The following is a 25,866-nucleotide window of genomic DNA, read 5'->3' on the forward strand; positions in this document are numbered from 1 at the left end:
AGTCAGTAGTTCCTGAGGGGGTTTGGGGTCCCTGAGCGGGCCGGGGCATCGTGGCGTTGCCACCATGTCGATGTCGCACCTGTACGGCGCGGACGGAGACGATGGCGTGGAGATGGAGAGCTTCGAGGTGTCGGACTGGGACCTGCAGAACGAATTCAACCCGCACCGGCAGCGACACCGCCAGACCAAGGAGGAGGCGACCTACGGCGTGTGGGCCGAGCGCGACTCGGACGAGGAGCGGCCCAGCTTCGGAGGGAAGCGGTACGGCCGGGCTGGGACCCCCGGCCCGCTCAGGGACCCCTGGAGCTCCCCCGTTCCCTGGAGCTTCCCCTCGTTGCCTGAATCCTCCCTATTCCCTGGAGCTTCTCCTCGTTCCTTGGAGATTCCCCCCGTTCCCTGGATCTTCCCCGTTCCTTGGAGCTCCATCATTCCCTGGAGCTTCCCCCCGTTCCTTGGAGATTCCCCCCGTTCCCTGGATCTTCCCCGTTCCTTGGAGCTCCATCATTCCCTGGAGCTTCCCCCCGTTCCTTGGAGCTTCCCCTTGTTCCCTGGAGCTTCCCCCCGTTCCCTGGGCCTTTCCAGACTGTGAACACCCACCCGGGCTGCCCTCGGGACCCCTTCACCTGTAGAGATTTTCCCTGAGCTCACTCCCTGCAGCGCTGGAGGGAGGATGGCGATTGCCTGGCAAAAGCAGGGTTAAACAGCTCGACAGCCTTTAATATCGCATTTTTGGGGGGTGTAAGGCACGGCAGCCCCCAGGCTCCTGCAGGAATGAGCAGGATTCCCTCTCGTTTTGCAGCTCCAGGGATTACTCGGCCCCCGTGAGCTTTGTGAGCGCTGGGCTGAGGAAGGCGGCGGCCGAGGAGCTCTCGGATGAGGACTCGGATGATGATGAGAAGCCTGTGAAGCAGGAGGAGATTCCCAAGGAGTTTGTGCCCAAGAAGTTAAAGACAGTGAGTTCTCCAGGAAATTTACTGTTCTCTGGTTTGTGTTTATGAAATTCAGGCTGTGGTCGAGGGCAGTGAGGCTGTAATAGAGCACAAAAAAACGGAGGAATAATTAAACCAGAGACCCAAATGTGTCAGTAAGGGAAGTGTTTACTCTGGATTTTGTATCATTGATAAAACAAAAATCAGGATAATAAATCATTGGTACAACTGTACATTTATATAATAACTGTGTGTCCTTAGGAATCAGTCCTTTCATTTTTCTCAATATTCCCTTTGGTCAATGGAGGTTTAAAGGAGAGAATTCCTGTGGTTTCCTGCCTTTCAGAGACTTTATTTTTCTGCTTTCACAGAACAGACAAATCCAGGCATGTTATAGATTAAAACTCAAACTCTTATTTTCAATTAAAGCCTGAAAGAATCAGGAATCAGCTTCAGCTAAATCTGGTGGTGGACCCTGAGAACTGTCAGGTTGTCAGCCAGAGTTTTTCCAGGATTTTCCTTTCCCATCTGAGGAATTTCAGGGATCTCCACAGGTGCTTCATGGATGCACAAGCAAGGTCACAGTTAGCTGGACAGTTTGGGAAGAACCTTCTGACGGGAGTTTTGCACACTTTGGTTATTTGAAGCCTGTGTTTGTTTTTGACAGGGTGGAAATTTCAAGCCCAGCCAGAAAGGCTTCGTAGGAGGCTCCAAGTCCTTTGTGGATTTTGGCAGCTGGGAGAGACACACTAAAGGAATTGGGCAGAAGCTTCTCCAGAAGATGGGATATGTCCCTGGAAGGGGTCTGGGGAAGAATGCTCAAGGTACTGTCAGTGTGTTTGCTGGTTTTTATTATTAACTGGGGGTTTGGGGGAGAGGTTGGATTCCTTAAAGAAGTGCCAGGGAGGGTGTTGGTGCTGATCTGGTAACTCACAGGGAAAGCCTGGCTGTTCAGTGCTCTCCCAGCACACAAACTGCTCCTGCTGACCCCATTCCCATCCTGCCAGGAATCATCAACCCCATCGAGGCCAAGCAGAGGAAAGGCAAAGGTGCTGTGGGCGCTTACGGCTCCGAGAGGACCACGCAGTCCTTGCAGGACTTCCCTGTGGTGGACTCAGAAGAGGAAGCTGAGGAGGTATTTCTGGGGTTCTTGCTGTTTCCCTGCTGTGCTGTGTGTACACAACGCAGTTTTCTTAATTTGTTGTGTCAGAGAAAACTGTTTGGACTCATTGTAGATAAGAATCCAAACACAGAGCATGTTGATATCATTTAGGCAGATCTTCCTTGTCACTCTAATGTTCTTTGTTGTATTTCAGTAGCTTTGCTAGAATCCCTCTTTTGAGGAGTCCCCCACATAAATAGTCTTTGTCTTTTGTTTAAATAAAAGACCAGGAACATCCTGTTCGTTTAATCCATAGGGTGGGTCACTGGCCCACAGCATCCAAGCTGGCTTGGCAGGAGCTTTTCCACTTCCCGTTTATTTCCTGTACAAATTCCTCATTGATCTGATGGTTATTTTCCTGTAAAAAGAGGCAGATTTGGGATGTGACAAAGAGCAGCCACCACAACTCTGCTGTTTTTCTCCAGGAGTTTCAGAAGGAGCTCAGCCAGTGGCGGAAGGACCCAAACGGAGGCAAGAAAAAGCCCAAGTACAGCTACAAAACAGTGGAAGAGCTGAAAGCCAAGGGCAGGATCAGCAAGCAGCTTGCAGCCCCTCAGAAGGAGCTGTCTCAGGTCAAGGTGAGGTTGATAAGCCAAGATGTGACCCCTGAGGAACAGTTTGGGCCCTTTGGTGTCACCAGCACATTTTAGGCGGTGGTAACCTCAGTAAAGCCAGTCCTAGGAACTGCCTGTGCAGCCTCATGGAGCTCATCCCTGAACCATATAACAGCTCTGTGTCACCTGGATGTGGTGACAAATTAGATTAAATCACAGTGTGTGTAGGGGATTTATTGCAATTTAAGTTTAATTGTTTCACATTTGTCATAATCAACACTCACCCTCTTCTGAAAGCACAGTTGTCCTTTTTGGGATTGTTTGAACCATTTTCTACCTCAAAGGGACAGTAAGGGAACTCAATAATATGAATCTGATATTAAAATATCTTTATAAAATTATGGAAGTTTTAAGTGCAGTAACCAATGGCAAGATCACTGCTTGTAGAATCATTCAGTGAAACTGGGATGAGGTGAGGAGATTCTTCTGGCTCTGATTCCAGATTGGCTCTTATTTGTTCTGGCTCCTTGTGTCTGGAGAAGGCCATTGTGGAGGCAATCCTCTTGTTCTCATACAGTGTATGTTAGCAGCCTCCTGGAGTAATTAAGGTCCTTGAAAATCTCCAGGTTTCAATTTGGAGTCAGGGATTTTCTCATTTTTTGAAGCTGAGAGTTTTTTGTTAGAGAATTTGTTCCGTGTGCTGGCAGGTGATCGACATGACGGGCCGGGAGCAGAAGGTTTATTACAGCTACAGCCAGATCAGCCACAAGCACAACATCCCTGATGACAGCCCCCAGCAGCCCCTGGGCAAGGACTCCAAGCCCCAAGGCTTTGCCCTGCCCGAGCTGGAGCACAACCTGCAGCTGCTCATCGACATCACGGAGCAGGAGATCATCCAGAGCGACCGGCAGCTGCAGTACGAGAGGGACATGGTGGTCAACCTCAGCCACGAGATCCAGAAGATGGCTGAGGTGCTGTCCCACGAGGAGAAGGCCATCAGCAACCTCAGCAAGGTGCTGGACATGGTGGAGGAGTGTGAGAGGCGGATGCAGCCGGGCTGTGAGAACCCTCTGACCTTGGATGAGTGTGCAAAGATCTTTGAGACCCTGCAGGACAAGTACTACGAGGAGTACAGGATGTCAGACAGGGTGGACCTGGCAGTGGCCATAGTTTATCCTCTCATGAAGGAATACTTCAAGAACTGGGATCCCCTCAAGGTGTGTTTGAGTTATCTGCAGTTTTCACTTGATGGCTCCAGTCATCTTTGCTACCTTGTCCCAAATGTGGTTTAGTGGGAGGTGACCATGCCCATGGAAGGGAGTGGAATGAGATGAGGTTTAAGGTCCCTTCAAATCCAAACCAATCTGGGGTTCTGGGATTCTAAATTCCTGATCAGTCTGGAGAAAAAGATAAGAGACAAAATCAAACTGTACTGTCCCCGCTCTCAGACATTTGCTGGGTAAAAATTTAGGAGTTTGTAAGGTTAAAACCAATCTCTTTTATGAGTGTTGGGATGAAAAATTTGGTGAAAAACAAATCTCTAGCTGTTGTTTTTTAGCAGAAGCAGGAGAGGTTTGTCTGTCAGGTATCAGAGATGCACAGTCTGTTCTCAGTGCCATTTAGGCTGGGATAGAGTGTGGATCTCTCTGTACACCTGGAAAAGTTCAGACTGTCCTCTTCCTGCAGGTGTGTTAATACTGTAAGGTGGGATTTTCCTCTGGCAGGACTTTACTAAAAGTCATTTAAGAAATGACAGATGTGGCACTCACTGCTCTGCGCTGGTGACAAGGTGGGGAGGGGCACAGGTTGGGCTCAGTGGTTTGGGAGTTCTTTTCCAACTTTAATGATTGTGGGATTCTGGAATTAAGACTGCAAGCTCCTGGCTTGCCCTGAGAGGAGGTGAGAAGGCTGGCTGTGCTGAGCACACCCTCAGCCTGCTCTGTGCAGATCCCAGCTGGAATTAATGGGAAGGAATACAGACCGTTTGTGCCCTGTCATTCCCAGGACTGTACATACGGCACAGAGATCATAGCCAAGTGGAAGAGCCTTCTGGAAAACGATCAGCTGTTATCCCACAGTGGGCAGGACCTGTCAACAGATGCTTTCCACAGGTAAAGAACAAATGATTTGTACTTTGTGCAGCATCTTCCTGTGCTGCTTCCTCAGGGATGGAAAAGAGCAGGCACAAGGGAAATTTTCCTAAGGATTCCCTTGCTGGGCCTGTTAAAATCCAGTTTGCAGCTATAGAAAATAAGCATCTTTAACTAACTGCTCCCATTTATTTTATTTACGCCCAGGCTGTAGCTTTGAGCTTCACTTTGATTTATTTGGGGTTTCTTGGCAGACTGATGTGGGAGATCTGGATGCCATATGTCAGGAACATCGTGGCGCGGTGGCAGCCGAGGAACTGTGGATCCATGGTGGATTTCTTGGATAGCTGGGTGAACGTTGTCCCTGTGTGGATTCTGGATAACATTCTGGATCAGCTCATCTTCCCCAAGCTGCAGAAGGAGGTGAGAGAAGAGGGCAGGGAAGAGCAAAGGCACGCTCTGAACCAGTGTTTGAATTCCAGCTGGAACTCCCAAACACCAGTGTGCAGCCTCTGCCGATGGATTGAGGAGTTGGGGTTGCATCAGAGCTCTTTATGCTTCATAAAAACTTGCTGCTGGTGGCTGGATTGAGTTAATCTTTGCTGTTGTGCCCCAAGGTGGAGAGCTGGAACCCTCTGACAGACACGGTGCCCATCCACTCGTGGATCCACCCCTGGCTGCCGCTGATGCAGGCGCGCCTGGAGCCGCTGTACTCGCCCATCCGCAACAAGCTGGCCAACGCCCTGCAGAAGTGGCACCCCAGCGACTCCTCTGCCAAGCTCATCCTCCAGCCCTGGAAGGATGTGTTCACTCCTGGCTCCTGGGAGGCTTTCATGGTCAAGAACATCGTGCCTAAACTCGGTGAGACAATAGACAGTGCTGGCAGTGGCACCTTCCACCTTGCTAATATGTGGCTGCCAGTGTTACATCAGAGATTGTTGTTAGTGAGGTTAGACCAAGCTTGCCTCTGATTTTCTGCTACCAGTCCTGTGCAGAAGCAGAAAGATTAGAAAAATACAAGGAATTACTCCGGTTATTCTCTAGGTTTTCTGTCTTATTTTTTTATAAATCATCCATCTCCAGCTGGTAGGAATATCTGAGAGCTGTCAGGTAGGACCAGCCTGGAAGATGTTTCTCTGTTACTCTTGAATTCCTTGGTCTGTTCTAAAGTTTCACCAAGAGATTTGTGATGCAAAGAGGCTCAAAGGTTAAAAAATATTCAAGTGATTTTCATTTCTCAGTTCTGGCTGCAAATTGTAATCACTGGAAGTAGAAATGCACCATTTTGTGGCAGGATCAGCCAAAGATCCCCACTGTCCTTTAGGATAACAAAAAGGTGCTGCTCAGGTTCTGTGCATTGGTGGTAAAAGAGGTCAGGGCACTGATAAAACTGAGTGAGGCTCTTTTCTAACTCTCCTCTCCTTTCCCAGGAATGTGTCTGAATGAGCTCATCATCAACCCTCACCAGCAGCACATGGATGCTTTTTACTGGGTGATCGACTGGGAGGGGATGATTTCTGTCTCCAGCCTCGTTGGGCTGCTGGAGAAACACTTCTTCCCAAAATGGCTGCAGGTGAGACACTGAGGGCTGAGGAAAGAGGTTTGATTAACTGGGGAGTGTTTTAGTGATTCCTGTCCAGGAATTGCTACCCTGGTGCTGAGCTGGGCTGGTTCCCACTCACAGCTCAGTAGTCATTGCAACAGTTCCTCCTTTTACTGACAGTAATAAACCAAGTGGTAAATTATGCTAGGAGAGATTTAAGTTTGACATCAGGAGGAATTTCCTCATCAAAAGGGTCTTCAGGCACTGGAGGGGGCTTCCCAGGGAGATGGTGGTGTTCCCATCTCTGGAGGTGTCCAAGGAATGCCTGGATGTGGGACTCAGTGCTCTGGGCTAGTTGATAAGGGGGTGATTGGTCACACATTGGACTCAATACTTGTGGAGTCTTTTCCATGTTAAATGACTCTGGGATTCTGTGGCAGTGGGTCTTCTCCTGCACAGACATCCTTGTGCTGCCTTTGACCTGTCCCTTGCTCTGCAGGTGCTCTGCTCTTGGCTCAGTAACAGCCCCAACTACGAGGAGATCACCAAGTGGTACCTGGGCTGGAAGTCCATGTTCTCAGACCAGGTGCTGGCACATCCCTCCATCAAAGACAAGTTCAACGAAGCCCTTGACATCATGAACAGGGCTGTGTCCTCCAGCGTGGGTAGGTGGCTCGTGGGGGTGGCTCTGCTGCTCTGGGCTGGCAGCACTGGGAGGCTGATTGGGGCAGCATGGCAGGAACTCACATGAGTAAAAGTCAGTGGGCTCTGCCTTGCTCTGTCCTTAAAGAACAACTCTGCGGTGCTGCTCAATAGTTGTGGACTGCAATGAAGCAGATTTTTGGTGGCTTCCTGGGCCACTGAACAACTGATCCTCTTCTAGCCTTGCCCTGTCAGTCAGACATCATCCTTTAGGGCTTGACTTCTAAAGCTGTCATTATTGGGTATTTTTTTTCTTTATGGTGAGGTGACGGGAGCCAGCAGTTCTCTTCCACATGCTTCTCCCTACAACCTAAAAGTGATAGTTGGGAGTTACATGGTGTAAAAGAGAAGGGCGTGCCTGAGGGAGCAGCACCTGAAATCTGCCCTCTTTCCCAAACTGAGAGCTCCCTTTCTGAGCCCAAACTTGACCACCACACTCCCAATTCATGTCCTGGATGGAGGGGAGCAGCTCAGGATGGTTTTCTCCCCATTCTCTCCCCCAGGTGGGTACATGCAGCCGGGCGCGCGGGAGAACATCGCGTACCTGACGCACACGGAGCGGCGCAAGGACTTCCAGTACGAGGCCATGCAGGAGCGGCGCGAGGCTGAGAACATGGCCCAGCGCGGCATCGGCGCCGCCGCCGGCTCCGTGCCCATGAACTTCAAGGACCTCATCCAGACCAAGGCCGAGGAGCACAACATCGTCTTCATGCCCGTCATCGGCAAGAGGCACGAGGGCAAGCAGCTCTACACCTTCGGCAGGATCGTCATCTACATCGACAGGGGCGTGGTGTTCGTGCAAGGGGAGAAGACCTGGGTGCCCACCTCGCTGCAGAGCCTCATTGACATGGCCAAGTGAGGCCTGTGTGCAAGAGGAGACCACCTGGGTGCCCGCCTCGCTCCAGAACCTCATTGACATGGCCAAGTGAGGCCTTTGTGCAAAAGGAGAAGATCTGGGTGCCCACCTTGCTGCAGAGCATCATAGACATGGCCAAGTGAGGCCTCTGTGCAAGGAGACACCACCCTGGGTGCCCACCTTGCTGTAGAGCCTCATAAACATGGCCAAGTGAGGCCTTTGTGTAAAAGGAGATCTGGGTGCCCACCTCGCTGCAGTGCCTCATTGACATGGCCAAGTGAGGCCTCTGTGCAAAAGGGTCCCTCTTCACTGCAGAGTGCTCACCTCACTGCAGAGCCTCATTGAAATGGCCAAGTGAGGCCCTGCTGGGGACTGAGTCACCACCCAGGAACAGCCCCTGGGTAATCCTTAGAATAAAGTTCCAGGTTTGTAAATAGTGACATTGGAGCTGGATGCCAGGGTGCTTTTATTGGAAGAGCTGTTCAGGCAGCGGTAAGAGGGCGAAGGGCCAGATTTCCCGACCTGAGAAGCCAGGCTAAGGGAGAACAAGCAGTGCTGACATTTGTAATTGCCACCTGGGACAGGTTTACCAGCAGGTTAGGAGGGATCGCATTCTCTGCTCAGTGAGGGCTGGCCTAGCTGAGTCCCCTGAGTCTCTAGCTGTGACAGATGTCACAGCTTGTGCTGGCAGTGAGTTGCTGTCCCCACAACATCCCTCACACAGTGGGCACCTCTTTGCTGCACACAGCCAGGACCTGCCTCAACTCTCTCTGCTATGGGACTGCAGTGGTTAAGAGCACAAGGTGAGGGAAGAAACACTAAAGCTTTTTTTCCTGGAGGCATCAACCTGGTTGTTCTCAGGACTGATCAAGAGCTGATCTCAGCAGCACTGAGAGCTGGGAGCTTTTTCCAAGTGTGCACTGGGAATCAGACCCCAACACCTCCCAGTACAAACCCCTCTGATAATTTCCCCTTCCTGATGCTTTGCAATGTGTGTAGGACATGCAAAGGTGTTGAATTACGGAAGGGGAGGGAATCAGAGCAGTCACTGCAGTGTGAATGGCTCCCAAGGCAGGTTTTGGTGGAATCAGTTTGCCGGAGTTCAGTGAGCGTAAATCAAAGCTCAGCTTTACTTTTTTATTAAATAAAATACAAAAATGTCCCATCACCTCAGCATTCAGGTGCTGCCACTTTGGACAGAGCCTGATGCCACAGTTGCTACTTGAGCTCCATCTTAGCTGCACAGAAGCTTCCATGGGAAGAGATGTGGATCCCAGCCCTGCCACCACAGGGATGGTCAGGACTTGGCAGTAGCTTCCTCCCCCTTCCTGATGATCTCCAGGTCCTCACAATCTTGGTACATCGGCTCCTCCACGAAGTCCCAGACCTCAGGGGAGAGCTCCTGCAGTTTATCCAGGGGAAACCAGTGCACAGAGGTGTCATTGAAGGTGTCCAGGTAGCGTGGGTGACTGGGGAGTGCCACTTCCTCCACTCCTTTCAAGACCTAAAGATCATTTGGGGAAAAAGTTACAGACAATGCAGCAGCCCCTTCCTGCAGAGCTGAGCCAGTGAGGAGGAGAATGATGTTACATTACCCTCAGCCCCTGTGTGTAGGATGTTCTGCAGATGTTCAACAATCCTAAAGTGATTAGCTTTTATATTATAGTGTTCAGGAAAAAAGTTTTGAAAATAACCCCTCTCTTCTTTCCAATGACAATTAATTTCCTTTTTCATTAAAAGGTGTGTTGTCAACATGGAACAAAAATGTTAAACCGTTGCCTCACCTTTGCTATGTAAGAATAATCTCTCTCCAAGATTCTGGACAGCAATCTACAAAAACAGAAGATATCCACATTAGACACCACATTCCTGTGGATTTAGACAGGTTTTCTGCATGGGGCTAGGACAGAGGAGAGGGGAGAGGGCTCATGACTGAAAACTATGGCAGCAAAAATGCACAAAACAGGGAAATTTCTGTTAAGAGGCAATAAAGTAGGGGGACAGAGAAGAGGAAAGCAGGGTGGGAGGCACTAGAGCCTGTCCAGGCTGTGCCCAGACCTCTCCTCGATCCCTCGGAAGCTGTTCCCGATGATGACCAGCTTGGAGAGCGCCGCTGGGCTCCAGTTGCTCCACAGCAGGTTGTTGTACAGGGCCTTCCCGCAGTGCACCATGTAGAACAGCGTGGTCACACCCTCGATGCCGCGCTTCCCTTCCTGCCCAGGAACACCGAGCCCATCACGGCCGAGCTCCGTCCGTGGGCCCCGCATTGTTCCCCGGGGGTGCCCTCACCTCATTCTCGGGGAGCAGGCACAGCCCCAGCACTCACGGTGTGACCCGGGGGTGTCCTCACCTCATTCTCGGGGAGCAGGCACAGCCCCAGCTCTCGCAGCGCCGCCGCCTCCCGCGCTGAGAAGGCCGGGTCGAACAGTGCGCAGTGTGCGGGCGGCACCTGCGGGGACAGCGGCGTTGTTTTGGGGAGATAACCAAAAACTCCACAACTTTGGGAGAGTTGTAAAGCCGGTATGTTTATTACAGCGCCGGACGCACGTGGAGATTACTCTCCTTAAAAGACATGCGTACTTCTGGGAACTTCACGTCCCTTTTTATCCCCCTCTAAAATACACATGCATACAATTTCACAATAGGTTCATACATATTAATTTTTATGAATTTCGCGTGACATTTGCAGCTAGTTCTTCTTTATCAGAAAGAATTCCTAGGTCAGGTTGGCCTGCTCTCACAGCAGTCTGTCTTTCTTCATCATCCTCTGTCTCCCCCCCTATCTCTGTCCTTCACTGAAGCAGTTTCTCTGAGCCTCGGCTTTGCAGTCAGGCTACATAGCTATGCTTTCTAACCACAGACTCAAAGATGTACATTTCACCTAAATCAAAATGGATTTCTATTCTGTCTCAGCGTTAGCACGGCCCGGTGCTGCCGCCATGCTCCCCCCGGTGCCGGTGCTCACCCTCAGCTCGTCCAGCAGCAGCAGCAGGAAGGCGAGCTGGTAGCGGGCGATGGGGCAGCGCCCGAAGCGGCCCAGCCCGTAGCACACGCAGCGGGCGGGGGGCTCCGTGCCCAGCGGGGCCCGCACGGCTCCTGCGGGCGGCGGGGTCAGCGCGGCGGGGCCGGGGCTCGCTGTCCCCGCTGTCCCCACTGTCCCGCACCCCCCGCTCCCCGCACTCACCGGCGCTCGCCGCCCAGAAGCCGGAGCTCAGCAGATCGTCCCTGCGGGGAGAGCGCGGCGTTAGCGGGGCCCGGTGGGGGGAGAACACACGGAGCGGGGCCGGGCACTCACCGCGCCTCTCGCAGCCGCCGCAGCACCGCTTCTATTCCGGGGCCGCCTTCCCCTTCCTCCTCCTCATCATCATCCTCCTCCTTCTTGCCCCGCCGCCGCCGGGCGCGCCCCGCTCGCCGCCCTCCCGCCAGCGCCGCCATGCGCGCGGTCACGTGCGCGGTCACGGGACCGGGGGCGCGCCCGGAACCGGCGGCGGGAGCGAGCGGGGGGATCCCGGACCATCCCGGAACGGCGCCGAGCATCCCCGGGCCGCCGCAGCCATGGCCCGCCCCGCCGCGCCCGGTCCCGCGCCATGGTGAGCCCCGTCCCCGCCCGCCGTACCCCGGGAAGCACCTCCGGCCCCTCGCTGGTTCTGTCCCCGGTTGTCGGTGAGGTCTGGCGGCTCCCGGGGCTCAGCAGCTCCGTCCCGGGCCGTGGAGGGGCGGTCCGGGAGCGGATCCAGCCTCCCGCTCCCGGCCCGGCAGCGGCGCGGCTTCCTCGGTGCCGCCTCTGAGCCAGCCGGTGCTCCGGACCCGGGCTGGTCCTACGGGGAAAATCCCGCACCAAGCTCGTTCCAGACCCGGGCTGTTCCTACGGGGAAAATCCTGCACCAAGCTCGTTCCAGACCCGGGCTGGTCCTATGGAGAAACTCCACCACGAAACTTGTTCCGAGTTAGTGCTGAGTGACAGGACAGGATGGAGAGTGTTCTGAATATGTGATGTGCCTTCAAGAAATTCTGAGCAGGATGATATCATATCGTCAGAGGGACCCTGCTGTCTCCTGCTTCTTGGGAGTTTTTGGGTGCAGGCAGCACCCGGGAGCTGTTTGGGATGCACATGGATAATAATTCTCGATAATTATAATAATTATTGTACTCTCTTAATTATCATTATCTGCTGTGCTGAGAGTGCAATATCTCACAAATCTTTTCCAGATCTCCTTCCAGGTGTCTGAGAGTTGGAGTTATAGAACCTATTTTAAACTCACAGAAGTCGTCAAATTTAGTAATGAGGGACCTTGTTGGTGCTGCTTTTGGGTGTAAACTCAATGTGATTGTGCAAAGAATCGTGTCTCTCCATTTGCAATAACTTTTTGTTGCTCTTCTGTAGAAACAGAAAGGAGAGGGAGAAGGGTAACAGTTTCCAAATACACAATCATTTCTGCCAATTTTTTTTAGGTGGAATTACTTTTTCCTTTATGATGGCTCAAAAGTGAAGGAGGAAGGGGATCCTACAAGTGCTGGCATCTGTTATTTTTACCCTCCCCAGGTAATGTCTGCTTTATTACCTGTAAAGGGTTGCTGATCAGTCTGGATTGGGAGGGGTCAGGCTTCCAGGTGGTTTGGATTAATCCTTATTTAATAGTCACAAAAATTTTAAGAAGTTTTTAAAGAAATCCCAATTATCAATTAGCTCCAGGTGGAGCAGGGGTGGGCTCTCAGAGCACAGGCCAGCACAATCCAGCTCTGTCCTGGTGACATGAATAAAACACACCAGGGATGAAAGTTCCTCTTTATAAGCCCCAGGCCCTTGTGCTGCCTGGAAAATGCAACCCAATTATTTTTCTCCCAGAAATTTGCCTGTTCTACTGCGATTGATTTATAGAATCCCAGAGTTGTTAAGGTTGGAATAAAACCAAGTCCAGCCATGAACTCAGTGACACTAAACCTTGTCCCCAAGTGTCACACCCACACATTCTCTGAACTCTTACAGGGATGGTGACTCCACAACTACCCTGGGCAGTCTCTGGGTAGTCTCTGCCAATTCCTTACAAACCTTTCTGCAAATTGAGTTGAAATTATAATTGCTTTTTATTTATACCTAAAAACAGCACTGTTTTTTTTTTTTTTTTCTGAGTGCTTTAATGGGAAGTTAAAGCCTTTTCTCCCTGGCAGACCATCCCAGAGCAGCAGGAGCTGCTGTGTGGGCAGATGGCCGGGGTTGTTCGCTGCCTCACCGAGATCTCCGGGGCCCCTCCCAGCCTGGTCCGCCTCAGGAAGCTCAAGTTTGCTGTGGTGGTGGATGGAGACTTTCTGTGGGTGAGTTGAGGAGCTCCAGAGCAGTCACAGACTGAAAACAGCTGAAGGATGGCATCAGACAATGAGGGTTTATTATTCAGGGTGTGGGCTGCACCCAGGGAGAGCCAGGGAGGGTCTTTGCAGTGCACAAATTTCATTTCATTCATAACTTAAATTCTGTTTTCTGAGGCCTGGCAGTCACTTCAGCGTCCTGCAGAAAAATTTCAAGTACCTCATTTCTGTGCCCACACCCAAAGGGATTTCTGATGATGTTCCCAGCTGGAAACAGAATCCCAAAATCCCAGACTGGTTTGGGTTGGAAAGGACATTAAAGCTTATCCAGTTCCATCCCCTGCCCTGGGCAGGGACACCTTCCACTATCCCAGTCCAACCTGGCCTTGGACACTTCCAGGAATGGGGGATAACAGGATCCACATGCTGCAGTTTGTAAGGACACAGTCCAAGGCCAGGCTGGATGAGGTTTGGAGGAACCTGGGCTAGTGGAAAGTGTCCCTGCCCATGGCAGGGGGTGGAACAGGATGGGATTTAAGATCCCTTCTAATCCAAGCCATTCCATGATCCCACAATTCCACAAACCACTCAGTCTCAGTGACCCACAGACAGCCAGGGACTGCCTGGCCTGAAGAACAACCAAGAGCAGCCCTTGCTCTGCTCCCTGGATGCACTCCAGGACCCAAGCCCTGAAAAAGGGTGGATTTAACCCTTCAGGGAACAAACACCTGGTTACTTACAAGCCTTTGTAGAGAATGCAGCCTGCCAGGACATGGGGAGCCCAGTCCAACCTGGCCCTGGACACTTCCAGGGATGGGGGATAACAGGATTCCATGTGCTGCAGTTTGTAAGGACACAGTCACTGTTTGATAGTCTGATTGGTCTTTCCTTCTCGCCCTCAGCATCCCCGGAGCTTTGTCAGTGTCCACAGACATTTAATATATAAAGAGCAGTGTGGGGCAGTTGTGACAAAAGTGCCCCAAACCCTCCCCTGGCAACTGGGCTGAGGCCAGCCAGCCCCATTTAATTGGCACTGCCGCTTCTGTTTCAGCAACTCAAAACCTAGATGGAGCATCATCATAATATAAATAATGAGTTAATTAGAATGTTTTGAAGTACTTATTTTGAGGAAAATGTTCTTAGCTATTAAAGCACCAAGTTAGGTCATCTAACGTGGGAAGGGAGTGTGTCTGAAGCTCTGCATCTCTGATATTTATTTATCCTGTCTGCGCCAGGGCTCTTGTGTGGGTATGTTTGCATTTCCTTTTCCTGTCACTGTGATTCCGAGGGGTGTCTGCCTGCACAGAGCTGCCTGTCCTTGTGTGAAAGTGATGAGAGCTGTTCTCACTTGTCGTGCCCGAGTTCTGTCTGACAACCCCCTGCATGCCCTGCTGTGTGTGCTGCAGGTCCTGGGCTGTGCTGTGGAGCTGCCTGACGTGAGCTGCCGGCGCCTCCTGGAGCAGCTCATCGGCCTCTTCACCTTCTACCACGGCCCCGTGCGCGGGGCATACACGGTAACCGGGGACTGGGACAGGGGGACAAGGGACTGGGGACAGGGGGACAGGGGACTGGGACTTGGTAACCAGGGACTGGGACATTGTAATCAGGGACTGGGGACAGGGGGACAAGAGACTGGGACGCGGTAACCAGGGACTGGAACATGATAACGAGGGACTGGGGGCGTGGGGACAGGGGGACAAGGGACTGGGACACAATAACCAGGGACTGGGACATGGTAACCAGGGACTGGGGACAGGGGACTGGGGACAGGGGAACAGGGGGACTGGGACACAGTAGTGAGGGACTGGAACATGATAATGAGGGACTGGGGGTGTGGAGACAGGCTGACAAGGGGCTGGGACATGGTAATGAGGGACTGGGACATTGTAACGAGGGACTGGGGATGGGGGGACATGGTAAGGAGAGACTAAGATGTCGTCATGAGGGGTTGGGATACAGTAACGAGAGACTGGGACATGGTAACCAGGGACTGGGGGTGTGGGGACAGGGTGACAAGAGACTGGGACACAGTAACCAGGGACTGGGACGTGGTAAAAAGAGACTGGGACATGTTAATGAGGGACTGGAACATGGTAACGAGGGACTGGGGACAGGGTGACAAGGGACTGGGACATGATAACAAGGGACTGAGGACATGGGGACACTGTAACAAGAGACTGGGACATGGTAATGAGGGATTGGGGGCATGGAGACATGGTAAGGAGAGACTGGGACATGGTAATGAGGGACTGGGATACAATAACAAGAGACTGGGACATTGTAGTGAGGGACTGGAGACATGGGGACACAGTAACAAGGGACTGGGACATAGTAATGAGGGCTTGGGGACATGGTAACAAGGGACTGGGACACTGTAACAAGAGACTGAGACGTGATAATGAGGGACCTGGCAAAGAGGGACTGGGGACACGGTGACTTTTGGGGCAATTGAAACACTTCCCATGGTGTCCCAGCTCTGGTGCCCCAGTGTTCCCTTCCTCCTGCCAAGGGTCACAGATCCAGGAAGTGGGACCTGGAAAAGTGGGCAGGTCATTCCCACCATTACTCTGAGGTCCTGTGGGGCTCTGCTGACCCTTCCCCAGATGTTCACCCTAAGGAGTTTCCCTTCAGTATCACCTCCCACCTTTTCCTGACCTTATCCTGGCCCTGTGGATTGCATCTCCCATCCCAAAGGTAGAGACACTTTGCAGTGACAGTATTTGTGGGGGGTTTGTCACCCACAGGCGTTTTCCCAGGCGGAGCTGAGCAGGGAGTGGGACAGGTACATTGAGCACATCCAAAAGAACACCAGTGACCTCCACAGGATTTTCAATTCTCTCTGGCATCTGGACAAAACCAAGGTAAGAGCCTGTCCTCTGCAGTGCCCCAGTGCCACTGTGTTTGTTTATTTGCTGCTTTCCCAGGATTTTGTGGCCTCACTCGTTGTCTCTGCCCAGGTGGATCCCCTGCTTCTGCTGAAGGCAGCTCTCATCCTGCAGACGTGCCAGCGCTCTCCCCATGTCCTGGCAGGCTGCATCCTCTACAAAGGCTTGTAAGTAACCAGGTGTTTGATACCTGGAGGGTTAAATCCACCCCTTTCCAGGACTTGGGTCCTGGAGTGCATCCAGGGCTGCTCTTGGTTGTTCAAGAGCTTCAGGCCAGGCAGTCCCTGGCTGTCCATGGTCACTGAGACTGAGTGATTTGTGGAATTGTGGGATCATGGAATGGCTTGGATTGGAAGGGATCTTAAATCCCATCCTGTTCTACCCCCACTTTCCACTAGCCCAGGTTGCTCCAGCCCTGTCCAACCTGGCCTTGGATGCTTCCAGGGATTCAAGGGCAGCCAAAGCTTCTCTGGGCATCCTATGCCAAGGCCTCACCGTGTCACCCTGTTTTTTTAAGATTTTCTAAGCCTTCTGATGTTGACATTCTTGCAGTGAACTTTCTCACACACTTTCTGTAAATAACTCATTGTTTTGCATTCCTTTATGGAGGAGGAGGAAGTTGATGGGCTGTTGGTTTGACCAGTGTCATTGGAGAGGTGGCACTGTCACCCTCCAATCCACCGTCTCTCTTGGAAAACTATAAATGTTGGAGTCAGAACTTCCCTTTTTTCCTTCACCTTGAGAACAGCGGCGTGCGCTTGTGTTTTTTCGTGTCCTGTAGTGACACTCACCACCCTCATGGGAGGAATTCTTTCCCAATATCCCATCTAACCCTGCCCTGTGGCAGTTTGAGTCCATTGCCTCACTGTCCTGCCACTCCAGGCCCTTGGAGTCTCTCCAAGGTTATCTGTGCTCATCACCATGAAGGAGTTCATGATTTGGGTTTTAGTAGAAATCTGCTGGTTTTTGATACTCAGTAGGGTGTGGGGACTGAATTTCTGAGGCTTTTTAGGGAGAAGTCACCCAGGAAAAGGGAGATGAGTGGATGTTGTGCTCTCCCAGCAGTGTTCCCTCTGCAGGTGTGCAGTTCTGTGCAGGTGTGTCCGTGTGTCCCTGGGTTTGTCTGACCTGCTGGCCAGCACCACTGTCTGTACTGACAGGAGGTGCGCAGGGGGAGGAGTCAGGATTCTCCATGAGAAATTCCAGCTTCCTTCCATCAAAGATGACTGAATGACTTCAAGGAAAGCCTCCAAGGTGGCCCTGAAAGACAGGAGGTGGGGAATTCCGAGAATTCCTTGGCAGCAGCGCTCAAGTGCCATTTTTCATTGGCATGAGCTGTTCCAGTGACACCTTTTACAGGCACTGGAAATGTGCCACAGGGAGAGCATCTGCCAGGGAGTGACCTCATAGCTGCAGGCAGGACACTGGAGTGAGTCACTGCAGCACCTGAGAGTGAAGGGACCTGAGCATTTGACTTGAGGAGGGACTTGGGAGCCTTGTCCTGCACCAGGGTGTGTCATGCTGTGCCTCTGGTCTGTCTGGTCGAGACATTTTGTCACCAAATGCCATCAGAGTTGTCTGAGCTGTTGATCTCTAAGTTCCCTGTCAAGCCACACCATTCTGTGCTTGTCTGACTTTGCTTTGTCCTTTCAGGATTGTGAGCACCCAGCTGCCACCTCCACTCACTGCCAAAGTCCTTCTGCAGGGCAGCCGGTCCCCAGGCCAGGTATGGCACTGAGCACATTCCCTGCAGGCAGATTCCTGTGAGGATGTGCTGTGGGAGCTCTTGTCACACAGATCTGGCGTGTGTCACCATGGGGAAGGACAAATATTGGTGATGATGCTTAAAGCTTTTATTGCTCATGATTTAATAAGGTTCCAATATTTCTGCACTCTGAATTAGCTTTTTTTTTTTTTTCAGCCTTTAACTTGCTGAATTCATGAGTTCTCATTTATGTGGTGTTTTGACTGGCTTTTTACACAAGTTTTGGTATTTACTGGGAAATCCACCAAATGAGTCTCTGACAAACAGCAGTTTTCATTTGCTCTAAAACTTGTCAAAAATTACTATGTATGTGATCAAGATGTTCTATAAAAGCCATCAGTATGCAGATATAAAGGCAACCTTTGCTTTTCTTCTGCTTGAATGAAGGGAATTTCTGTTCCCTGAGCAGGTGGTGATGATAAATCTGGGCTCTGTCCTGAATTTTAGGTGTATTTTGGTTCTTGGGAAGCTCCCCTTGGCTTTGAGAGCTCCCTAAGGACCAAAACACTTCCCAGCACTGAAGAGTCCCAGAGTTTGCTGGGAGGGTGATGTAGGGTCTGCTGCAACCTTAGGGGACTGGGAGGGTGACAGAGGTGTCCTGGTGTCCCTGATCCATGCACAGAGCTGATTTTTGGCTTTTGTTGCAGAGTGAGCCTGGAGCTGAGGAGCTGCAGGAGCCTGGTGAGCATCCAGCTGCATCCTTTGGGCTGCCTTCCCTGCATGGGAGCACGGGCTGCCTCTCTGGGATTCACACCCAAGCTGTGCTGGAGTATCTCCAGAATATCCCAGAGGGTGTTGCTGCCACCAGCCAGCCTGTGCTGTGTGATCAGAACCAGCTCCTTCTGCTGGGGTTTGCTCTTTTGGGTTCGATTCCAGATTCTGCAGATTCCCAGCCTTAATTCCAGCTCCCCATGTGGCCACTTGGCCACTACCAGGCCCTGACAACAGATGGCTGGTGCTTGCAGTCCAAACCTCCAGCCATCCCCTCTCTCTCAGCGTCAGTGTGGGGATGATCTGCCAGGATGGAAACACTGAGGGGAAATTTAACTGTGTCAGGCATGGAGGGATGGGAAAATGCTGGGAACTGGCTGCCCAGCTCAGTTGGGATGCAGGATCATGAGGTTTGGTGTGGTGGGGTTCACAGGGGTTCCAGAACGAGGGAAGAGATGAGAATCTTGACTCCATGTTTCAGAAAGCTGATTTATTATTTTATGATATATAATTAAGAGAATTTTATATTAAAACTATACTAAAAGAATAGAAGAAATTATTTCATCAGAAGGCTAGAAAGGAATAGAAAAGATTGATAATAAAATCTTGTGACTGACCAGAGTCCCAAAACAGCTGGACCTCTGATTGGTCATCAAGTAGAAACAACTCACATGAGACCAATCACAGATGCACCTGTTGCATTTCACAGCAGCAGATAATTATTGTTTACATCTCATTTCTGAGGTCTCTCAGCTTCTCAGGAAAAAAAATCCTGTCAAAAGAATTTTCTGAAAAATATTTCATAATTCATATTTTATGAAAAATCCTGTCAAAAGGATTTTTCATAAAATACATCTGTGACAGTTTGGATTGTGGCTTTAAGCTGGGCCATGTCTGTTGAATCCTCCCCTGCTCTTGCAGAGCCTCTGCTGCCGCCAGGTGTCCGAGTGCTGCCCGTGTTCCTCACTGCAGAGGAGGTCTCTGCTCTCCAGGACTTCCCCGTGGAGTGGATGGTGAGGTAGGAAACCAGCCTGACCCAGGGACAAGATTCACAGCAGGAGCTCACACTGTGTCCCTGTTGCCATTGCCACTGTTCTCCCTGGAGCTAACTCAGGCTCTGTCACTGCCTTTGGAGCTGCCTGAGTCCCTCAGGCTGGGCAGAATTCCCATGTCCAAATCCCTGCTGGGAGCAGCCTGGAGCAGAGCTGCTTCCCCAGGCCAGCTGGGAGCTCTTGGCCCTCAAGCACTGCTTTGTGGACAAGGCAGGGACATTCCCAGGAGCCTGCAGGGTGAGATTCCCAGGCTTTTCACCTGTGTCAGACCTCGGCCCATCCTTTTCCCAGGTCTCTGTAGCAGGGGGTGGATCAGCCACTGATCAGGGATCAGCCATTGATCAGGTATCAGCCATTGATCAGTGCCAGGAGCCAGTGGGGTTAGCAGCCATGGGATAACTCCACACAGATCCTGCTCAGTGTTTCATTCACTTATCATCTCCCACTAGGTCACCCATGTCCCCAGCAGGCCCCAAAGGAGAGGACAGTGCTCTCTGCTCCCAGGCAGTTCCAGAATCAACAGGAGCTCCTGAACACCAAGCCCTGGATGGAATCTCTGTGCAGAAGTCCCATGAGGATGCATCAGAAACATCTGCTCCAGGAGATGCTGTGCAGCTAAGCAGCCCTGCAAGTCCTCTAATGGACTTTTCTGGAATGGGAGCCGGCACAAGGAATTCTTCAGCTGCCAACCTGAGTGAAGCAGGCAGTGAAAACTCAGAGCTCAGCAGGAAAACATCTTTCCCATCAGAGAGCGATACAGAGCAGCTCCCAAGCCCTTCCTCACTCCAGACTGAATGTAGTTGGACTGCAGGTCCATACCTGGAAGGCTTTTCCTTTCCCAGCCCTTACTCCTGCGAGCAGAAGAGCCAGGACAAGGGGGAATCCCATGTGGATTCTGACGTTGGTCACTGTGCTTCCCAAAATTCCCTTTCAGTCAGCCACAGCCCAGCTGTTCCTTCTCCTGCCCAGGAGCTGAGCAGGAGAAAATCCAGTGAGGAGGACAAGCCATGGACTGTGAGCCAGGACCGTGTGTCTGGGGGAAGTGACAGCACAGCTGGTGACCACAGCTGGGGCTTGGACTGTCCAGGCCCTGCTGGACACGCACAGCTCCACAACAGGAGGCAGCCGCTGCTCCCAGAGCTCCAGGAGGCTCTGCCCAGTGCCCCTGCAGGGGACAGGCCGTGTCCAGGCAGCAGGGACAGGCTGGGTGGCACAGGGGCTGAGCCAGCCCAGCTGAGCCTCTACGTTCACTGCATCCAGGGCTTGGTGCTGTCGCTGCTGGCTGAGGAGCGGCTGAGCCGCGACCGCGGCGCCGTGCAGGACGTGGTGAGTGGGAACGCTCTGCCCCGCTGCTGGGGGGCACGGGGCTCACAGCTGAGCAGGCAGTGCTGAATCGTGCTCCTGGTGCCTCCATCACCTGCTGGGAGCTGTGGCAGGCTCGGCAGGCTGCGTGGGAGCTGTCGGAGCGGAGCGGGGCCAGCCGCGTCTCACAGGCGGCTCCCGGTGCTGCTGCTGTTGTCTGGCACTGCCGGCTCGGAGCAGAGCGTGGGGGTGTGACAGACACCCGCGGGCTGCCAGGGGCCTCTGCTGGAGCTGGGATTCGCTGGGGATCCCCGTGGGTTCCGTGGTTTTTGGGTGTGTTAAAGCCCCAGCCTGTGTGTCACCGCCTCTCCTTAGGGAGCTCTGCAGACGTGGCTGGCAGCAGGACCCAGAGGGGTTCCCTTGGCTGTGGGAGCCTCCAGGCTGCTCCCTGGGGCTGGGGACAGGGATGCCATGTGGGCACTGCACTCAGTTAACACCAGAGCAATCCCAAATCTCCCTGGGGTGGGATTTGGGTGCCCAGACTCCCTCCCACTCCCATCCAGCAGAGACAGGATGTGCTGGCCCCCCGTGCTTCCTGTGAAGCATCAGCTGCAGAGCTGCTGCCTGGCCTCTGCCTCCCTACCAGGAGCTGAGTCAAAGCTGCAGAGCCCTGTTTGATATGCCAGTTGCCATAGGAACAACCTAATTTCCTTCCCCAGCCAGACTGGAAGGTGGAGGGAAGCTCAGACTAATGCAGAGCCTCAAGGTTGCTCCTTCCCCTCGGAGCTGTGGGACACCTGGGAGCTGGGGAATGTCTGCTCTGCACAGCAGGGCTGATGTGCCTGCCTTGGGATTGCTGCCAGATCAGCTGAGCCCCGAGGTGCAGGCAGAGCCCTTTGCACCAGACATGGCACTTTGTCCCCTTTCTGCTCGTCTGGAACAGCAGGAGGGACACAGGCAGGTGGGAATTGTCAGGCTGGAGAGTGGAATCCCTACTGCACAGGGATTGCGCAGTTCATCTTCCCTGATGTCTTGCCCTGGCACTGACAAGCCCTCATTCCATTCAGGTTCCTCTTTCCCCAGACATCCTGCTTCCATCTCACGTTCCCTTGTTTTCAATTCCCTTGGAATTCAGCTGTGCCTGGGCCCTTCTGCTGCACCCTCCCGTGGGTGCAGGTGTGTTATCCCTGAGGAGAGGAGCCCTGCATGTCCATTGTCTGGAGGAGGAGCAGCTGGGCTCTGCTGCTGCTGGATTTGAGGCACAACCTCAGCTTGTCTGTCCCTTTGTTTATCTGTAGGTTAAAAATGACCCTCCACTCTCAGGGATGTCAAAGCTTAGTTACTATTAATGTGTTTTTTGAATGCTTTGAGGCCCCCAAATGGCACCAAAGAAGGGTAAAATATGCTGCTTGTACAGCTGTGAACCTCTGGGAGGGTGGATTCCATCCCAGACTTTCCCTGTGGAGTGGGAGGCTCTTGGCCTCGCCTCCTGCTGCTCTTTAGGTCTTATCCCTTCATTTCACTGCACAGAAAGGAAAATCTGTGCCATGACAGGGGTCAAGGATAGGCCAGGCACTGCCGTCCTGCTGAACAAAGGCTTGATCCTCTCCCCAGTAGGGAAAAGCTCATTGGCAGGATGAGGATTGTGGAGTTAATCTTCCCAGGAGTGGTGGGGGACCCCTGCCTGTGCCCTGCCTGTGCCCAGGGAGCCTCAGCATGATCAGGGCCTCTGCACTACTGAAAATCCATCCAGAATAGCAGCTTGGCATTCATTCAGTGCTTTGTTGTGTGTGTTTGTGCTGCCCGGTGTAAGCAAAGGAATGTCCCTTGCTGGGGCTGTAAATCATGGGAAATGAGCCCTGGAGAGTCATGGCTGACGGTAAATTAATGGGGCCTTGCATTTTCCTGTAATTAGTAGCATCAGGTGCTGATTGTCAGGCTGGAGGGCCCTTTTCTGAATCATAGAATCCCAGACTGGTTTGGGTTGGGAAGGACCTTAAAGCCCATCCTGTTCCAACCCCTGCCATGCCAGGGACAGCTCCCACTGGACCAGGTTGCCCAGAGCCCCATCACTGCCTTGGGATCTCTGTGACCTGTCTGTTCCCTCCCTTGGGATCTCTGTGACTTGTCTGTTCCCTCCATGCCAAAATTTCCGAGCCATTTTAGGTGGGAGCCTGAACAGCAGAGCAAGGAAGGGTCTGGTCCTTCTGTCACCTGAACTCCTTCCAGAACTTCCTTGAAGCCCAGGTGAGGCTCTGAGCTTTTCTTTTCCCTCTGCCTGCAGTACCACAGCAGCCTGGCCTCCCTAAATGGCCTCGAGGTTCACCTGAGGGAGACCCTGCCCAAGGACTCCTCAGCCTCAGCCAGGACAAACTACAGCTTCACACACTATGACCGTGTCCAGAACGTCTTCACAGGTGAGCCTTCATCCTCTGGGCCTGCAGGAGGGAGCAATGAGGAGAATGGGGTTTATGGGAGCCTTTCCTCATGCCTCAGACAACATTTCTCAGCCAGATCAAAGGTCTGTTGTGGGAGCTTTGTCTGTTGGGATTGGGGGTGTCCCCAGCCCATTCTGCAGCTGTGTATGGTGAGCTCCAGAGCCTTTTCCTGCTCAGTGAACAGGGGCACACTGCAGAATGGGTTTTTACACCCCTCTCTCCTGTTGTGCAGCCAATTTGCCCCACACCCCTGGGCCCCTGGACCGGCACTTCCTGAGGGCAGCCACACTCATCCACTCCGACTTCAGCCAGCTCCCCACGGCCTCAGAAGTCATCATCAGGTAAGGGCTGCCCACAACCCACCTGCCCCAGAAGGGCACAACTCCTTTCCAAGGCTGGCTGGGTTTTGTTACCACATCCCAGGACCAGTCACGTTGCTTTATTCCCTAAATTTCCTTTGATTATGGGTTCCTGGGTGTTGAGAGGCTGCAGTGGCACCAGGAGGGTGGGCTGAGGGCACAGCTGAGTGGTGCCATGGCTTGGATTAAGATGCAACACTCACACAATTGCCAGTTCCTGGCACTGTAAGGTTCTAAGACACAGTTTTAAATTTAGCTGTTCCTAATAAATTTGTGTCTCGGCAGGGAGCCAGAGGCGCCCAGAATTGGCAACCTAGATATTGTTTTCTTGCACGGCTTGGTGGGTTGGAAACACTCTGTGATGTGCATGGCAAACCCAATTGTGATGCACCAGGAAGGATGGTCTTATCCCAGCCAGAGCCCTTCCCAAAAACCAGAGCTTTTCCTGACATCCAGAGCCCTTTCCCAGGCCATGGCTGGAGTGGACACCCCTTTCCTCAGCTGAGCTGGGAGTGCACAGATTCCACCCACCTGGTCCTGCTTGTTTGTGCAAAACATGATGAAATAAAGATGCTCCTGGGAATTACACAGTAACTCAAGCACTGCTTGCCAAGGGAATGTGAATCACACACTTCAGTGCTGGAGGATTCCTTGTTTAGCATGAGCTTTGCTGGCTGCTTAAATCCAATCCTAAACTGACTGGCTAAGCTGGCATGTTCCCTGTTACCCCGAAAAAAGCAACTCCATGTGTGAATCAGCCTGAGTAACAAGATGACTAAAACTGCTTTCTTTTATGGAGAGTTGTCACAGAAGGGTGTCAGCAAACATAGCAGTTGCTGCTTTCCTCCTTCGAGGAGGAATCCAGGGTCCTTGGCTTTGCTCCCTGCCAGCCCTCCTGCAGGGTATACCCTGGGAGGGGGGATTCTTAGTCTTAATTAATGTTTTTAATCACAGCTTTGGTGGTGAGTGAATCTGACTCTTGTCTGAGCTTCATCACACCTGTGAGAGGAGTGGTTCCTGCTGCAAGGTGCTGTGCTGGGATTTGGCTGTGGCCAGCAGCAGTGGCAGAGGAGGAATGTCAGGCACAAGGAGTGTTCTAGGCTCGTGGTGCCTTGGGCTGGCAGCAAGGGGAATCTTTGGAGTGTGGCCACACATGGGATTTCAGAATCATTAAGTTTGGAAAAGCTCTCCCAGAGCATCATGTCCAACCTGTGACCAATCCCCACCTTGTCACCCAGTTCAGAGCCCTGAGCTGGACTCAGTCACAGGTTGGACTTGATGGTCTTGGAGGTCTTCCCCAAACTAAATGATTTTGTGCTATCTCATTGTCCCTTTTAAGGATGCCAGGGTCTGGTTCCCTGTGGCTTTCAGGGGTTTGGTGCCTGTTCAGCTCCATATTCCCATGCTGAGACACCTGAAAGTCCCTCTCAAAACCTGGGATCCCAGTGCCCAGCTGTGAATCTTGCCCAAAGGTGTCAGTCTGACTCCTGCCTCTCCCTGCCCCTCCAGGAATGCCTCCACAGCCGTGTATGCCTGCAGGAATCCTGTCCAGGAGACCTACTTCCAGCAGCTGGGAGCTCCCCTCCGCAACTCAGGCGTCCCCAACCCTCATGACAGCGCCTTCAGCCTGCCCAGCAAGGCCAAGCAGAAGCTGCTGAAGCATGGGGTGAACCTGCTGTGAGCTGCTCAGACAACGGCTCAGCCTTGTGAATGTTCATCTCCAGGAAGGAAGGTCTCAGCTGTTTGTGCCCAGAGAGGCACATGGCCGTCCCCTGCCTCTCTGGGGTCTCCAGCCTGCCTGGCCCTGAGGAAGAGACACTCCTTGCCCTCTCCTGAAGCACATTTTGGGCTGGTGCAGGTGTCACTGGCAGCATTTACCAAAGACTGAGGACAGAACGCAGCGTCCTGGGGCTCTGGTTTACATGAACTTTACCGGGACTCCCCACGTGCCTTGATCTGAGGTAAAACCTCACCTTGCTCTGAGTTACACAGCCCCCAGGCACTGCTGTCTTTCAGAGATGTCAGTCAGCCACTGTCTGTGTCTGCCCTTGCCCTGGTCAGACTTTGGCTTTATTTCTGTCCCTTAATCCATGGCAATGATCCTTCCATGACGTTGTGCCTTACCTTGCTTAGCAGTGCCTGCCTGTTGTCACACAGGAGCAGAACAAGAGCTGCAGAGCTCACAGTCCCCCTCTGGGTGCTCCCAGGAGGTTT

The 25,866-nt window shown here is 52.5% G+C and overlaps 3 protein-coding genes across 4 annotated transcripts; 2 read left to right on the forward strand and 1 right to left on the reverse strand.

The window, feature by feature from the left end:
* Nucleotides 1-7,905, forward strand: TFIP11 (tuftelin interacting protein 11). Its single transcript, XM_054288843.1, has 12 exons — nt 1-261; nt 800-953; nt 1,597-1,753; nt 1,937-2,064; nt 2,517-2,669; nt 3,353-3,862; nt 4,650-4,756; nt 4,990-5,158; nt 5,353-5,596; nt 6,166-6,308; nt 6,778-6,943; nt 7,484-7,905. The coding sequence occupies exons 1-12, from the start codon at nt 65-67 to the stop codon at nt 7,837-7,839; spliced, it is 2,484 nt and encodes an 827-aa protein (XP_054144818.1). The 5' UTR covers nt 1-64; the 3' UTR covers nt 7,840-7,905.
* Nucleotides 7,906-11,271, reverse strand: SRRD (SRR1 domain containing). Of its 2 annotated transcripts, none has more exons than XM_054288845.1 (8): nt 11,132-11,271; nt 11,021-11,061; nt 10,802-10,932; nt 10,187-10,285; nt 9,895-10,049; nt 9,621-9,666; nt 8,161-9,340; nt 7,906-8,083 (listed from the first exon to the last, which is right to left on the reverse strand). In XM_054288845.1, the coding sequence occupies exons 1-7, from the start codon at nt 11,269-11,271 to the stop codon at nt 9,134-9,136; spliced, it is 819 nt and encodes a 272-aa protein (XP_054144820.1). In that variant the 3' UTR covers nt 7,906-8,083; nt 8,161-9,133. The 2 variants fall into 2 exon arrangements, with proteins under 2 accessions (XP_054144820.1, XP_054144821.1); XM_054288846.1 differs by having other exon boundaries at nt 7,927-7,945.
* Nucleotides 11,272-11,391: 120 nt separating this feature from the next.
* On the forward strand, nt 11,392-25,333 carry HPS4 (HPS4 biogenesis of lysosomal organelles complex 3 subunit 2). Its single transcript, XM_054288844.1, has 13 exons — nt 11,392-11,426; nt 12,289-12,379; nt 13,006-13,149; nt 14,547-14,654; nt 15,885-16,001; nt 16,098-16,192; nt 17,679-17,751; nt 18,438-18,471; nt 19,423-19,519; nt 20,003-20,879; nt 23,140-23,272; nt 23,526-23,634; nt 25,162-25,333. The coding sequence occupies exons 1-13, from the start codon at nt 11,392-11,394 to the stop codon at nt 25,331-25,333; spliced, it is 2,085 nt and encodes a 694-aa protein (XP_054144819.1).
* Nucleotides 25,334-25,866: the final 533 nt, after the last annotated feature.

The sequence above is a fragment of the Melozone crissalis genome, unplaced genomic scaffold (genome assembly GCF_028551555.1).
Source record: "Melozone crissalis strain CALT ecotype California unplaced genomic scaffold, PUWL_Pcris_2 ptg000063l_1, whole genome shotgun sequence".
Taxonomy (NCBI): domain Eukaryota; kingdom Metazoa; phylum Chordata; class Aves; order Passeriformes; family Passerellidae; genus Melozone; species Melozone crissalis.

Bases quoted from the DNA above. Each gene is read 5' to 3' on its own strand.
- TFIP11 (XM_054288843.1), top strand. From the start codon at position 65: ATGTCGATGTCGCACCTGTACGGCGCGGACGGAGACGATGGCGTGGAG. The intron at 954-1,596 runs GTGAGTTCTCCA...TGTTTTTGACAG, and splicing joins TGCCCAAGAAGTTAAAGACA to GGTGGAAATTTCAAGCCCAG. The intron at 4,757-4,989 runs GTAAAGAACAAA...GTTTCTTGGCAG, and splicing joins TCAACAGATGCTTTCCACAG to ACTGATGTGGGAGATCTGGA.
- SRRD (XM_054288845.1), bottom strand. From the start codon at position 11,271: ATGGCGGCGCTGGCGGGAGGGCGGCGAGCGGGGCGCGCCCGGCGGCGG. The intron at 11,062-11,131 runs GTGAGTGCCCGG...CTCTCCCCGCAG, and splicing joins CGGCGGCTGCGAGAGGCGCG to GGACGATCTGCTGAGCTCCG. The intron at 10,286-10,801 runs GTGAGCACCGGC...CTGTCCCCGCAG, and splicing joins TGCTGCTGGACGAGCTGAGG to GTGCCGCCCGCACACTGCGC.
- HPS4 (XM_054288844.1), top strand. From the start codon at position 11,392: ATGGCCCGCCCCGCCGCGCCCGGTCCCGCGCCATG. The intron at 11,427-12,288 runs GTGAGCCCCGTC...AATTTTTTTTAG, and splicing joins GCGCCCGGTCCCGCGCCATG to GTGGAATTACTTTTTCCTTT. The intron at 16,193-17,678 runs GTAAGTAACCAG...TTGTCCTTTCAG, and splicing joins TGCATCCTCTACAAAGGCTT to GATTGTGAGCACCCAGCTGC.